The sequence below is a fragment of the Chiloscyllium plagiosum genome, chromosome 3, assembly GCF_004010195.1.
Source record: "Chiloscyllium plagiosum isolate BGI_BamShark_2017 chromosome 3, ASM401019v2, whole genome shotgun sequence".
Classification (NCBI taxonomy): Eukaryota; Metazoa; Chordata; class Chondrichthyes; order Orectolobiformes; family Hemiscylliidae; genus Chiloscyllium; species Chiloscyllium plagiosum.
This window is the reverse complement of record NC_057712.1, coordinates 129,264,576-129,280,702: the sequence shown is the minus strand read 5'-3', so window position 1 is coordinate 129,280,702 and position 16,127 is coordinate 129,264,576. Positions and strand designations below refer to the sequence as shown.

Here is a 16,127-nt window from a genome sequence, read left to right as displayed (position 1 = left end):
CATAGGTCTTTGAAGGTTGCCACTCAGGTGGATAGAGTTTGTAAGAAGGCCTATGGAGTATTATCGTTCATTAGCAGAGGGATTGAATTCAAGAGTCGTGAAGTGATGTTGCAACTGTACAGGACTTTGTTTAGGCCACATTTGGAGTACTGTGTGCATTTCTGGTCGCCTCACTTTAGGAAAGATGTGGAAGTTTTGGAGAGGGTGCAGAGAAGATTTACCAGGATGTTGCCTGGAATGGAGAATAGGTCGTACGAGGATAGGTTGAGAGTGCTAGGCCTTTTCTCGTTGGAATGGCGAAGGATGTGGGGTGACTTGATAGAGGTTTATAAGATGATCAGAGGAATAGATAGAGTAGACAGTCAGAAACGTTTTCCCCGGGTACCACAGAGTGTTACAAGGAGCCATAAATTTAAGATGAAGGGTGGGAGATATAGGGGAGATGTCAGGGGTGGGTTCTTTACCCAGAGAGTGGTGGGGGCATGGAATGCGCTGCCTGTGGGAGTGGTAGAGTCAGAATCTTTGGTGACCTTTAAGTGGCAATTGGATTGGTACATGGATGGGTGCTTAAGCTAGGACAAATGTTCAGCACAACATCGTGGGCCAAAGGGCCTGTTCTGTGCTGTATTGTTCTATGTTCTATAACAAGTGGACTGCAGCGTTTCAAGAAGGCAGCTCACCATCACCTTCTCAAGGACGTTTTCCAGAAGTAGGGGTGCTGTTTTAAAATTAGGGGGTTGCCCTTTTCTGACACAGATGAGTAGAATGCTAATCAGAGAGGGTATCACAGCTACAGAAGTTACCATTGTCGAGGTGGGTCTGCCTACTGAGTCAGTATGGGTGGAAATTAGGAACAGTGAGGGAGCAGTCACCTCATTAGGGGTTTACTACAGGTCCCCCAATAGCATAGGTCAGCAGATTTTGGAAAAGTGTGAATGTCGTCGGGTTGTTTTTTTAGATTACTTACAGTGTGGAAACATGGCCTCATCAACTTGTCTAGTAACATCCTCAAAGAACTCAATGAGAATTGTGAGGCATGACAAAGCCATGCTGACTGCATTTAATCAAGCCATGCTCTTACAGCATGGCCAATTCACCTAACCTGCACTTTTTTGGACAGTGGGAGGAAACCGGAGCACCCGGAGGAAACCCACGCAGACACAGGGAGAATGTGCATACTCCACACAGTTAGTCGCCTGAGGCTGTTGTTGTAATGGGTGACTTTAACTTTCCCAATATTGATTGGACCCTCCTTCGAGCAGATGGTTTGGAAGGAGCTGTTTTTGTAAGGGTGTTCAGGAGGGTTTCCTAACTCAGTACATTGACAGGCCGACGAGGGGAGAGGCCATTTTGGATTTGGTGCTCAGCAATGAGCCGGGGCAGGTGTCAGATCTTGCGGTGGGAGAGCATTTTGGTGACAGTGACCAAAACTGCCTCACATTCTACATAGCTATGGTGATGGAGAGAAGCAGGCACAATGGGAGGATATTTAATTGGGGAAAAGGAAACTGTGATGCTATCAGACGTGAGTTGGGAAGCATGGACTGGGAGTAATTGTTCCATGGAAAGGGCACCATAGATATTTGGAGACTGTTTAAGGAACAGTTGTTGCATATGAATCATAAACGTGTTCCTCTGAGACAGCAAGATGGGGTAAGATAAAGGAACCTTGGATAACGAGCGTGTAGGAGTTTCTCATCAAAAGAAAGAAGGCAGCTTACGTAAGGTGGAGGAAGCAAGGGTCTTGCTCAGCTCTAGAGGATTACAGGCAGGTGAGGAAGGAGCTCAAAAATGGTCTGAGAACCAGGAGAGGGCACAAAAAAGGCTTGGCAGGAAGGATTAGGGAGAATCCAAAGGCATTTTACACGTATGTGAGGAATAAGAGAATGATCAAAAAAAGAGTAGGGCCGATTAAGGATAGCATAGGGAACTTGTGTATAGAGTCTGAGGAGGTAGGGAAAGCCCTAAATGAGTTTTTTGCTTCGGTCTTTACCAAAGAAAAGGACCTTGTAGTAAATGAAACCATTGAGGAGCAGGTGTGCATGCTGGAATGGATAGAGATTGAGGAAGCTGATGTGCTGAAAATTTTGACAAACATTAAGATTGACAAGTTGCCAGGGCCAGACCAGATTTGACCTCGGCTGCTTTGGGAAGTGAGAAACATGATTGCTTCGCCGCTTGCGAAGATCTTTGCATCCTCGCTCTCCACCGGAGTCGTACCTGAGGACTGGAGGGAGGCAAATGTAATTCCTCTCTTAAAGAAAGGAAATAGGGAAATCCCCAGCAATGACAGACCAGTCAGTCTCACGCCTGTCGTCTGCAAGGTGTTAAAAAGGATTTTGAGGGATAGGATTTATGACCATCTGGAAGAGCATGGCTTGATTAAATGCAGTCAGCATGGCTTTGTGGGGGGCAGGTCATGCCTCACAAACCTTATCGAGTTCTTTGAGGATGTTACTAGACAAGTTGATGGTTATTGGCGGGGCTAGGGGCCGGGTTCACGTTATTGGCGGGGCTAGGGGCCGGGTTCACGTTATTGGCGGGGCTAGGGGCCGGGTTCACGTTATTGGCGGGGCTAGGGGCCGGGTTCACGTTATTGGCGGGGCTAGGGGCCGGGTTCACGTTATTGGCGGGGCTAGGGGCCGGGTTCACGTTATTGGCGGGGCTAGGGGCCGGGTTCACGTTATTGGCGGGGCTAGGGGCCGGGTTCACGTTATTGGCGGGGCTAGGGGCCGGGTTCACGTTATTGGCGGGGCTAGGGGCCGGGTTCACGTTATTGGCGGGGCTAGGGGCCGGGTTCACGTTATTGGCGGGGCTAGGGGCCGGGTTCACGTTATTGGCGGGGCTAGGGGCCGGGTTCACGTTATTGGCGGGGCTAGGGGCCGGGTTCACGTTATTGGCGGGGCTAGGGGCCGGGTTCACGTTATTGGCGGGGCTAGGGGCCGGGTTCACGTTATTGGCGGGGCTAGGGGCCGGGTTCACGTTATTGGCGGGGCTAGGGGCCGGGTTCACGTTATTGGCGGGGCTAGGGGCCGGGTTCACGTTATTGGCGGGGCTAGGGGCCGGGTTCACGTTATTGGCGGGGCTAGGGGCCGGGTTCACGTTATTGGCGGGGCTAGGGGCCGGGTTCACGTTATTGGCGGGGCTAGGGGCCGGGTTCACGTTATTGGCGGGGCTAGGGGCCGGGTTCACGTTATTGGCGGGGCTAGGGGCCGGGTTCACGTTATTGGCGGGGCTAGGGGCCGGGTTCACGTTATTGGCGGGGCTAGGGGCCGGGTTCACGTTATTGGCGGGGCTAGGGGCCGGGTTCACGTTATTGGCGGGGCTAGGGGCCGGGTTCACGTTATTGGCGGGGCTAGGGGCCGGGTTCACGTTATTGGCGGGGCTAGGGGCCGGGTTCACGTTATTGGCGGGGCTAGGGGCCGGGTTCACGTTATTGGCGGGGCTAGGGGCCGGGTTCACGTTATTGGCGGGGCTAGGGGCCGGGTTCACGTTATTGGCGGGGCTAGGGGCCGGGTTCACGTTATTGGCGGGGCTAGGGGCCGGGTTCACGTTATTGGCGGGGCTAGGGGCCGGGTTCACGTTATTGGCGGGGCTAGGGGCCGGGTTCACGTTATTGGCGGGGCTAGGGGCCGGGTTCACGTTATTGGCGGGGCTAGGGGCCGGGTTCACGTTATTGGCGGGGCTAGGGGCCGGGTTCACGTTATTGGCGGGGCTAGGGGCCGGGTTCACGTTATTGGCGGGGCTAGGGGCCGGGTTCACGTTATTGGCGGGGCTAGGGGCCGGGTTCACGTTATTGGCGGGGCTAGGGGCCGGGTTCACGTTATTGGCGGGGCTAGGGGCCGGGTTCACGTTATTGGCGGGGCTAGGGGCCGGGTTCACGTTATTGGCGGGGCTAGGGGCCGGGTTCACGTTATTGGCGGGGCTAGGGGCCGGGTTCACGTTATTGGCGGGGCTAGGGGCCGGGTTCACGTTATTGGCGGGGCTAGGGGCCGGGTTCACGTTATTGGCGGGGCTAGGGGCCGGGTTCACGTTATTGGCGGGGCTAGGGGCCGGGTTCACGTTATTGGCGGGGCTAGGGGCCGGGTTCACGTTATTGGCGGGGCTAGGGGCCGGGTTCACGTTATTGGCGGGGCTAGGGGCCGGGTTCACGTTATTGGCGGGGCTAGGGGCCGGGTTCACGTTATTGGCGGGGCTAGGGGCCGGGTTCACGTTATTGGCGGGGCTAGGGGCCGGGTTCACGTTATTGGCGGGGCTAGGGGCCGGGTTCACGTTATTGGCGGGGCTAGGGGCCGGGTTCACGTTATTGGCGGGGCTAGGGGCCGGGTTCACGTTATTGGCGGGGCTAGGGGCCGGGTTCACGTTATTGGCGGGGCTAGGGGCCGGGTTCACGTTATTGGCGGGGCTAGGGGCCGGGTTCACGTTATTGGCGGGGCTAGGGGCCGGGTTCACGTTATTGGCGGGGCTAGGGGCCGGGTTCACGTTATTGGCGGGGCTAGGGGCCGGGTTCACGTTATTGGCGGGGCTAGGGGCCGGGTTCACGTTATTGGCGGGGCTAGGGGCCGGGTTCACGTTATTGGCGGGGCTAGGGGCCGGGTTCACGTTATTGGCGGGGCTAGGGGCCGGGTTCACGTTATTGGCGGGGCTAGGGGCCGGGTTCACGTTATTGGCGGGGCTAGGGGCCGGGTTCACGTTATTGGCGGGGCTAGGGGCCGGGTTCACGTTATTGGCGGGGCTAGGGGCCGGGTTCACGTTATTGGCGGGGCTAGGGGCCGGGTTCACGTTATTGGCGGGGCTAGGGGCCGGGTTCACGTTATTGGCGGGGCTAGGGGCCGGGTTCACGTTATTGGCGGGGCTAGGGGCCGGGTTCACGTTATTGGCGGGGCTAGGGGCCGGGTTCACGTTATTGGCGGGGCTGGGGGCCGGGTTCACGTTACTGTCAGGGTGAGGAGCTGGCTTAACATTATTCGGTGGGGTGAAACGCCTAGAGGCCATGTTAAGGGATAAAATTAAATTGCATATTGAAAGAGGTGTGTCAATTCGGTATGGATTAATAAAAGACAAAATAAAACAAAGATTTGCAGATGCTGGAGATTTGAAACAAAACAGAAATTGCTGGAGAAATTCACCAAGTCTGGCAGCATGTATGGGGAGAAAGCAAATGTAATGTTTCAAGTCTGGTGACTCCATCAGAACTGACAGCTGCAAGGAGAAACTGGTATTTGTGTAAGACAAGGTGGAGACTGCAGGGACTGTTTGCTCTGGAACAACATGGTCCACTCCTCCTCCATTCCCAATTCCTCCTCACATTTCCACGGCACTTTCCCATGCAATTGCAGAAGGTGTCAGACCTGCTAATAACCTCCTCCATTTCCAAGGCCCCAGACACATTCCAAGCGAAGCAGCAATTGACCTGCGCCTCATACAATTTAGTCTACTGTAGTCACTGTTCATGCTGTCGTCTTCTTTACATTGGGGAGATAAAATGCAGGCTGGGTGACCACTTTGCAGAAGACCTCTAAAAATGACAACTTTTGAGCCACAATGTCAAAGCTTCCTTTTAGCAAAATATTAATAGTTAACGGTTGGGCTGGTGACTTCAACGACATATAAAACTGAAGAACAGGTTGCAGGTGAAAACCTGAAATATTGGAAACAACCAGCAAATCTAGTAACCAGAAATCCTGGTAATATCCTGGGGACCCAGGTTTGAATTGCACCATGGCAGATAGTGGAAGTTAATTCAATTAAAAACACCCAGGAATTTAAAACAATGATGAATGTGAAGCTCCTGTTAATTGTTGTAAAAACCCATCGGTTCACAAATATCCTTTAGAAATGGAAAAGATGCTGTCCTTACTCTGGTCTGGCCTATGGATGACTCCATACCCACACAATGAAGTTGAATTTTAACCACTCTATACAATGGCCAAGCATGCCACTGAGTTGCATCAACAGCTGAAAAGTCTCAGAAAAAGAATGAATGCAGATGGACCACCTGGCATCGACCTCGGCACAGGAAACTACAATGGAAAATACAGCCCTGTTGATCCTGCAAAGTCCTTCTTACTAATATCTGGGGATCATACCAAAATTGGGAGAATTGTTTCACAGATGAATCATTCAACAGCCTGACCGAGTCAAACACATGGGATCAGACCTGATGGTTACGGCCATCACCATTCATGGTGATATTCTAAATCACCAGCAGGACAGACCCAGTAGAGGTGGTGGCACAGTGGGATACAGATAGGAGGGAGTGGTCCTTGAAGTGTTCAAACACTTATCTTCAAACACTGAAGTTTCATGGCATCAAGTTCACCACAAACAAGGAGACCAAATCCTCCCACAGCTGATGCCTGTGCTCCTTCACGTTGAACACCATGCAGGAAGTACTGAGGGTAGGGAAATGTAGTCTAGGTGGGGGACTTCAAGATCCATTCTGAAGTGTCTCGACAGCACTACTACTGACAGAACTGGCGAGTCCTAACGGATACTGCTGCCGGACTGAGTTTGCAGCAGGTGGTGAGGGAGCAAAGGGAGAAACAAATTTGACCTCATCCTCACCAAACTACCTGTGCAAATGCATTTGTCCATGACAGTATCACAAAGTGTAACCACCATACAGATTTGAAGAGATAAAATCTCATCTGCACATGGAGGATACCCTGCATAATTTTATATGACATGATTACCATGCTAAGTGGGATGATTTAGAACACATAAATGAGCAACTCATCAGCAGCAGCTGAATTTTCTCATACATAATCTGCAACCTAATAGCCAGCGCTCACCCATTCTATTGGTACCATTAAGCAAGAAGCTCAAAGTTAAAAAGTGTGGTGCTGGGAAAGCACAGCTGGTCAGGCAGCATTCAAGGTGCAGGAGAGTCGACATTTTGAGCATAAAGTAGCTGGGAATGCGATAAGTAGATGGGAGGTGGGGATGATGGTGATAGGTCAGAGGGGAGGGTGGAGCAAATAAGTGGGAACGAAGATGAACAGGTAGGACAGTTCAAGAGGTGGTGCCAAGTTACAGGATCTGGGATAAAGTGGGGCAGGGGAAATGAGGAAACTGATGAAATCAATATTGATCCTGTGTGGTTACAGTGCCAAGGGAGAAGATGAGGCATTCTTCTTCCAGACATCAGGGGGCTCTGGTTTGGCAGCAGAGGCAGCTAAAGACTTGCATGTCTTTGGCAGAGTGGGAGGGGGAGTTCAAGTGGTCGGCCCACAGGCAGCGGGGTTGATTGGTGCATGCCCCCCAGAGTACTAGGAACAGCATCAGGCATACTTAAAATTGAAATATCAATCAACAAAACAGGACTACTTGCGTGCTAAACATCAAGCAGCAAATGATAGAAAAAGTTAAGCAATCCACCAACCAACAGATCAGATCTAAGTTCTCCAATTCTGTCGCATCCAGTTAAATAACAGACTAGAGGTGGTGGTTCTATAAATATCTACAAATAACCCCAAATTTAACTATGGAAGGACCCATATATCAATGCAAAAGATAAGGCTGAACCATTTGCAATAATCTTCAGATGGAACTACCAAGTGGATGATCCATCTTGACCTCTTCCAGAGGTCCCTAGCATCACGGATGCTGGTCTTCAGTCAATTCAATTCAATTCACTTCACATCACATTAGAAAAGCTTGAAATATTGGATAAGACAAAGGCGATGGACCCTGACAACGTTCTAGTACACAACTCGAGTACTATTGCCAAGTCTAGCTGCTACACTAGAGTTAAAACACTGGCAGTGATCTGACAATGTGAAAAATTGCCCAGGTATGTCTTGTACACAAAAAGTAGGATAAATCCAAATTTACCATTCCATCAGTCTACTCTTGATTATCAACAAAGTGATGGAAGGTGTCATCAACAGTGCTATCAAGCAGTGCCTACTCAGTGATACTTATTTTCGGTTCTGTCAGAGCCACTCAGCTCCCGACCTCAGTACAGCCTTGGTTCAAACATGGATTAAAAGAGCTGAGTTCCAGAACTGAGGCAAGAGTTACAGCCTTGACATCAAGGCTGCACTTAACAGAGTATGGCATCAAGAGCCTTAGAAAAAACTGTAATCAATGAGTATTGGGGAGCAAACTCTCTGGCGGCTGGAGTCATACCTGGCACATGGGAAGATATTTGTGGGTTGTTGGAGGTCAGTTATCTCAGGTCTAGGACATCACTGCAAGTGTTCCTCAATGTAGTGCACAAGACTAACTATCTTCAATTGCTTCACCAATAATCTTTCATTCATAAGGTCGAAAATGGGTTTGTTTGATGATGATTTCATAATAATCAGCACCACTCCGACTCCTCAGGTACTGAAGCAGTTCACGATCAAATACATTACCTAGACAATATGCAGGTAAGTGCGAAGTATCAGCAAATAATATATAGGTTGCTCAAGTGTCAGGCAATGACCAACTCCAACAGGACACAATCTAACTATCACCAGTTGATTTTCAAATAGTATTACCATCACTGAATCCTCGACTATCAACATCCTGTGATTTACCAGAAAGTGAACTAGACCGGTCATATAAATACAGTGGTTATAAGACAAAGTCAGAGGCTAGAAATCCTGCAACGAGGTAACTCACTTCCCGACTTCCCAAAACCTGCCCACCATCTACAGTCCCAAGTCACATGCATGATCGACTCTCCCTCCTTGCTATGATGAGCACAGCTCCATCAAACTCGAAACTTGACACCATCCAGTACAAAACAGCCTCTTTGATTGGCATTACATTCACAAACATTCATTCTTACCAAGTTCTGAGAAGGTTTGTAGCTCAGGTTGAGGTTCTGGATGCAGGTTTACTCACTGAGCTGGAAGGTTCATTTCCAGATGTTTTGTCATCATACTAGGTAACATCTTCAGTGAGCCTCCAAATGAAGCACTGGTGGTGTAGCCCGGTTTCTATTTATGTTTGGGTTTCCTTGGGTTGGTGATGTCATTTCCTGTTCTTTTTCTCAGGGGGTGGTAAATAGGATCCAAGTCAATGTGTTTGGTGATAGAGTTTCGGTTAGAATACCATGCTTCTAGGTATTCTTGTATGTGTCGCTGTTTGGCTTGTCCTTGGTTGGATGTGTTGTCCCAGTCGAAGTGGTGTCCTTCCTCATCTGTATATAAGGCTAGTGAGAGTGGGTCATGTCTTTTTGTGGCAAGTTGATGTTCATGTGTGGCTCATTATCTGCCTGTTTGTCCAACGTAGTGTTTGTTACAGTTCTTGCACGGTATTTTGTAGATTCACTCTTATCACCATCAACATTCAGTTGTTGCAGTGTGCACCATTAACAAGATGCACTGCAGAAATTCACCGAGGCACCTTGCACTTTCCAGACTCATGACCACTACCATCTAGAAGGACAGAGGCAGCAGATACATGAGAACACTACCACTTGCAACTTCCCCTCTAAGCCACTCACCAGTCTGACTTGGAAATTACATCACTTTTCCTTCCCTATTACTAGTTCAAATCCTGAAATTCCTTCCCATCAGCATTATGGGTCTACCTACAGTACATGGACTGCAGCTGTTCTAGAAAGCAGCTCACTACCACTTTCTCAAGGGCAACTAGGAATGGGAAATAAATCCTGGACCAACCAGCAAATGCTTACATTGCACAAATGAATTTCTAAAACCAGTAGAGGCTGTGAATTAAGGGAAAGGATGGTATTTGTATTTTACAACTTGGCCCATTGTCAGGATTGTAACTGAGGATGAGGCAAGCGAATACACATTAGAAAAATTTAGAAACATTTGCACTCTGACACATTTTGGGAGAGGGGAGGGTTAAGAATAAGGGGAAGAAATATGCACTCAATGGTGAAATGTTAAGAGAAGTTACAAAAAAAAAGGGTGAAGTGTTCTGATACACAAATCTCTAAACAGGTAGAGAACCAATTAAGCTCAACAGTATGGAACAGTGTCGCACCACCCCAACTGGTGCATGATGCACATTGATTAAGTGAAGTATCACAATTTGATAAATTGTGGAGCTGGAAAAAGCACAGATCAAGCAGGATCAGAGGAGCAGGGGAGTTGACGTTTCAGGTCAAAACCTTTCATCAGGACTGGTGAAAGATTATCACCTTAAACATCAACTTCCCTGTTCCTTCGATGCTGCTTGACCTGTGCTTTTTCCAGCTCTACACTTTATCGACCTGATATTCCAGCATCTGCAGCCCTCACTATCTCCAAGTACCTCAATTTACAAAGGAATGAAATGGCTGCAAGTGTTTGTATTTTTAGGAGAGGAAAGGAGTCAAAACAACGGCACTTTTAAAAGGGAGGACAGATGATAGGCAGCACATGGTCAGTGAATAGGAAGGGTTTAAAGTGATTTGGGCCAAGTGCTGGCAAATGGGACTAGATAAGGTTAGGATATTTGGTAGGCATAGACAAGTTGGACCAAAGGGTCTGTTTCTGTGCTGTACATCTCTATGACTGAGTCAAAATGCCAATCACATTATATCTGCCTTGCCAGAATTTGCAGGTACTGAACTTCAATGATATAAACAGAACTTGTAGGGTGAAATTCCTTTGACAGTTACATCAGTCTTACAGATTATTCTCTCGAAGCTGCCTTCTCTACAGAATGAACCCAAAAACAATGCCACAACAGGCAGCTGAGGAATAACCAAGTAACTACATTAGATAATTTAATACTGGAGACTGCAAATGTCCATCTTGCAGACACCAGTACAGGAGGGAGGGCGGGGGGGCGGGGGTCCGGGAGGGTCATGCTACCCACCCCAAAACTGAGTCCAGCTACTTCAATATATTGTTTAATAATACCCCCTACCTATCACACCCTTAACGGCTTGACTTGGCCAGCTACAGTTCCACAGGTGCCAGGCAGCCAAGAACATTTCTCAAAGTTCTTTCAATGAAAGGTCGTGAATAGAAGGAAGATATTTATCAGAAAAGCATCACAGCTAATCCTGCCCTTACCCAAGGTTTACGTACAAATAGAAAATGGATCAGAATTCCAAACTGTTTGTCCCTTTGTTCGTCAGCCTCCAAGAGAACCCAAGGGGCTTCAGCCCAATTGAGCTCTTCCTGACACCAAACATGAAAGATTGTAAACTGCAGAATTTCAAGAGGACATGGATCAATTGGTGAAGTAAACTCATGACGTGCAATGAAGAGGAAGGTGAAGTGATTGACTTTGGCACAAAGAACATAGAGACAACATAAACTAAAGAGCACAATTCTAAAAGGTGCAGAAGCAGGACCCGATATACTTGCATTAGTCTTTGTCGGTGGCAAGACTAGTTGACAGTGATTAACAAAGCACATAATATTCTGGAATTTATTAACTGGGACATAAAGTACAAGAGCGAGTGCGATGTGGAACTTGCACAGAATAGTAGCTCAATTTTGTGTCATCAGCTCTGGGCCCTACACGTAGTCGTAGAGATGTACAGCACAGAAATAGACCCTTCGGTCCAACTTGTCCACGTTGACCAGATATCCTAAATTAATCTGGTCCCATTTGCCAGCACTTGACCCATATACTTCCTATTCATATACCCATCCAAATGCTTTTTAAATGTTTTAATTGTACCAACCTCCATCACTTCCTCTGGCAGCTCAGTTCATACACACACCACCCTCTGTGTGAAAACGTTGCCTCTTACATCCCTTTTAATTTTTTTCCCCCTCTCACCCTAAACCTATGCCCTCTAGCTCTGGACTCCCCTACTCCAAGTAAAAGACCTTGTCTATTTAACCTATACATGCTCATGCTTTTATAAACCTCTGAGGTCACCCTTCAGCCTCTGACACTCCAAGGAAAACAGCCCCAGCCTGTTCAGCCTCTCTTTAATCCTCCAACACGGTCAACATCCTTGTAAATCTTTTCTGAACCCTTTCAAGTTTCACAACAGCCTTCCAACAGGAGGAATACCAGATTTGCACACAATATTCCAAAAGTGGCCTAACCAATGTCCTGTACAGTCATAACATGACTTCAAGAAGAATGTGGCAGTGTTGAAAAATGTGCATGCAAGATTTTATGAGAAATGGCTACAAGGACGATGAACTTCATTAACAAAGTCTGACTGGAGAAACTGGGGCTCTTTTTCTTGGCAAAAAGGTAACCGAGGGGAGAATTAGAAGTCATTTAAACTCATGAGGAGTCACAACAGTGTTGATAGAAACTAATCCCACTTGTGGGTGGATTGAAAATGAGGACGCATGGATTCAAATAGATGCACAAAAAGCTTTTACACACCATGAGTGGTTAGGATCTTCAATGCACTACCTGGGAATGTGCTGGAGAGGTTCAATGAAGGAGTTCTGAAGAGAATTCGCCTGTATCTGAAAATGAATAATCTGCAGGGTTGCAGAGGTGGTGGGAGAATAGCACTAAGTGCAATCAATGTGTTAACATGCGTCCAATAGGCCGAATGACCTCCTCCTGCACAGTGACCATTGTGAGAGCTGCAGGGTCACCCACCCCACAATGTCCTGACAGGACAGGGATTGTCTGACACTGGGATCAGGGAGCGGGGGGGACAGGGGACACGGAGGTCGGGGAGAAGGGAATGAGGAGGGCTCGATACACGCTCCGGCTCTGGGAGCCGCTGGGGCGGAGGAGGGGGGAGGACTGAGCCTGCAGTAGATGTAGGGATGGGTCGAGGCCCTGGGAAACCGGCGTTCAAAGTCCTGAACCCACGTTAAGCCGGGCCTGAGCCTCCACTACCACCGCTGTTACCTGGGCCTGCCGCCGCCGCTCTCCCCGTGCAGCCTGGGCCTCGGCCTGCCACCGCTGCTGTCCCTTCTGCTCGATGTGGCGGGAGCGCCCACTGCGCTTGCGCCGTTCCAAACCCCTGGCATGTGACAAAGAGCCGAAAAGGCCAAGAGAGAACAATAAGTGAGAGACTCCAGCCACAGAGCCCCACTGGAAGTAGACCTCCCAAAGAATGAAGTTAAAAATCACACACCAGGTTAGAGTCCAACAGGTTTAGTTGGAAGCACCAGGTTTCAGAGCGTCGCTCCTTCATCAGGTGATAGGGGAGGGCTCGATCCTAACACACAGAATTTATAGCAAAATTATACATTGAAAAATTGATTGTTAAGCCTTTCATCTGTTAGAATACAGTGATAGTTTCACTTCTTTCATGTGTAAATCACAAACCCTTTTTTAAAGTTGCATTCTCGGGTTAGCTGAAGAAGGGCCTGTGCCCGAAACGTCGAATCTCCTGTTCCCTGGATGCTGCCTGACCTGCTGTGCTGTTCCAGCAATAAAGTTTCAAATTTGATCTGCAGACCTCACTTCCTTCTCGGGTTAGCTGTTAACAATGGTGATAGCTAGACAATGTGTGGAAAAGGAGCTGGGCAGGTCGGACAAGTCCGGACAGGTCAGGGGATCGAGTTTCTGGAGGTTAGAAGCTAGGATGAGGTGGGGGAAGGGGAAATGTGGTAGCTGTTGAAGTTCAGATTGTTGCCCTGGGGTTGAAGTGTTCCGAGGCGGAAGATGAGGCGTTCTTCCTCCAGGCGTCTGGTGGTGAGGGAGCGGCGGTGGAGGAGGCCCAGCACCTCCATATCCTCGGCAGAGTGGGAGGGGGAGTTGAAATGTTGAGCCACTGGGCGATTTGGTTGATTGGTGCGGGTGTCTCAGAGATGTTCCCTAAAGTGCTCTGCTAGGAGGCGCCCAGTCTCCCCAATGTAGAGGAGACCGCATCGGGAGCAACGGATACAATAGATGATATTAGTGGATGTGCAGGTAAAACTTTGATGGATGTGGAAGGCTCCTTTAGGGCCTTGGATGGAGGTGAGGGAGGAGGTGTGGGCACAGGTTTTACAGTTGCATGCCACCGCATCACCTTCATCTCCTTCCCCACTGACCTATTGTACTCTATGCTACTCCCTCCCCACCCTCCTCTAGCTTATCTCTCCACGCTTCAGGCTCTCTGCCTTTATTCCTGATGAAGGGCTTTTGCCCGAAACGTCGATTTTGCCTGTCCTCGGATGCTGCCTGAATTGCTGTGCTCTTCCAGCACCACTGATCCAGAATCTGGTTTCCAGCATCTGCAGTCATTGTTTTTACCAATATGTTGAAGGTGTTAGCCCCCTGTGTTCTCTCTCTGTCTATGCCATGATGTTTAGGTTGATTCTAATCTAAAAAAAGTGAGATAACAGAGTTTTACATGAATTCATGCAGTTTTTGAGCTCAGAGTTCTACATGAAGTTCTATCAGCATAGGCTGATAGGTACCCATAGGGAGGGCCTCAACCGGGACCTTGGGTTAATGTCACATTACATGTGACCACCATTGCACTATACATACACACTCACACAGGCACTCCGATACACATGGACACATATATACACAGACACCCACACACACCCTTACAGACACACACACTCCCACATGCACCCCCTCATAGACTTAAGACACTCTACACTCACTACACACACATACACTTTCTCACACTCATGACCCCCAACCCAGACAGACATACACAGACAGACAAAGACCCACATGCACACATATATTTTGTGGGGTGAATTTTTACTTGCAGGGTTACTTTGCTCAAAAACTGCATGCATTCATGTGAACTCTGAGCTCAAAAACTGCATGAATTCATGTCAAACTTCTATCTCACTTTTTTTAAGATTAGAATCAACCTAAACATCTTGGCATAGACAGAGAACACAGGGGGCTAATACCTTCAATATATTGTCTAGCTATCACCATTATTAACAGCTAACCTGAGAATGTAACTTTTTAAAAAAGGTTTTGTGATTTACACATGAAAGAAGTGAAACTATCACTGTATTCTAACAGATGAAAGGCTTATCAGATAATCAATTTTTCAATGTACAATTTCAGTTACATCACACTGTAAATTTTTGCTATAAATTCTGTGGGTTAGGATTGAGCCCTCCACTATCACCAGCTCAACAAGTCCTGAAGAAGGGTTATGAAGGAGCGTCGCTCCGAAAGCTAGTGCTTCCAATTAAACCTGTTGGACTATAACCTGGTGTTGTGTGATTTTTAACTTTGTACACCCCAGTCCAACACCGGCATCGCCAAATTATCCCAAAGAATAATACAGACAGCACTGAGGGACAGCGGAAACCTGGGGAAAGATGATGGAAACAAATTGAGGAGTAAATTACACATCATTTCCAATGCGTGGGTGGGAGCGGCAGGGGAATGAAGTACCAGTCTATGGTCGTTATGATTGCTTCGTCAACAGTTATCAGACAAAACAAAACTGCAAATGCTGGAATCCAAAGTAGACAGACAGGAAGCTGGAAGAATACAGCAAGCCAGGCAGCATCAGGAGGTGAAGAAGTGGACGCTGCAGGTGTAAATCTTCTTCATGACCCGTTATACTGGGCAGTCTCTTCAAAGGATGCCAACATTGAAGAAGGTCTCTGCCTCCCTGAGAGATGCACTCAGTGAGTCCCTTTCTCACTACCATAACACTGTGACCTCCTTAGCCCTCCAGCTCTTTGGCCACAGTGCCATTCCTCAGCTGCTATCTTTGCAACTATCTCATGCCTCAAGGCCTCCTAGTACATTTTAAACCCTCCAAATTTGGACCCACCTTTGATGCTCCATACTTGCAATACCTCCACAAACAATTCTCTCTCTGGAATCTCTGCTCCACTGTCTCGGCTTTGTGGAGGCACTTCCATTCCCTCGCCTCATCCCTCACCCAGCCCACAGCCACATCCCTTTCCCAAACATGTGGAGGACCTCAACTATTCGACATCCAATGGAGAATCCACCAGCTCAACAAGTCCTGAAGAAGGGTTACACCTGAAACATTGACTTCTCCATCTCATGATGCTGCCTGGCTTGCTATGTTCTTCCAGACTCCTGCCTATCTATTTTAGTCAACAGTTATGTTCAGAAAGTAGAAGCAAGAGACTGTTTAAGCTGATTTTAATTTGTTTTAAAAAACAATAGAGATGTCTGTGTATGGGTGTTTGTTGAGAGGGAGCATGCAGTGTCCAAGAACACAGTGGAGGCCTTTCAAGACCAGTGGGCATCACAGAGACTGGGGCGCATAATCGGAAAATAACATTTTGATTTAATATTGATAAGTTTCCATGAATTTTTGATTTTGTTACTATGCCTCACCAGAG

At 48.2% G+C, this 16,127-nt stretch overlaps 1 protein-coding gene across 3 annotated transcripts in view; it reads right to left on the bottom strand.

The window, feature by feature from the left end:
* wdr5 (WD repeat domain 5) overlaps positions 1-12,870 on the bottom strand; it is a 63,019-nt gene extending 50,149 nt beyond the window's left edge. The window contains exon 1 of one of the 3 annotated variants that reach the window (XM_043687307.1): positions 12,739-12,870. In XM_043687307.1, coding sequence (XP_043543242.1) covers positions 12,739-12,860 — 122 coding nt within the window. In that variant the 5' untranslated portion in view covers positions 12,861-12,870. Of the gene's footprint in view, positions 1-8,782; positions 8,804-12,738 lie in introns of those variants that run through there. The other 2 variants (XM_043687308.1, XM_043687309.1) reach the window with 2 other exon arrangements.
* Positions 12,871-16,127: the final 3,257 nt, after the last annotated feature.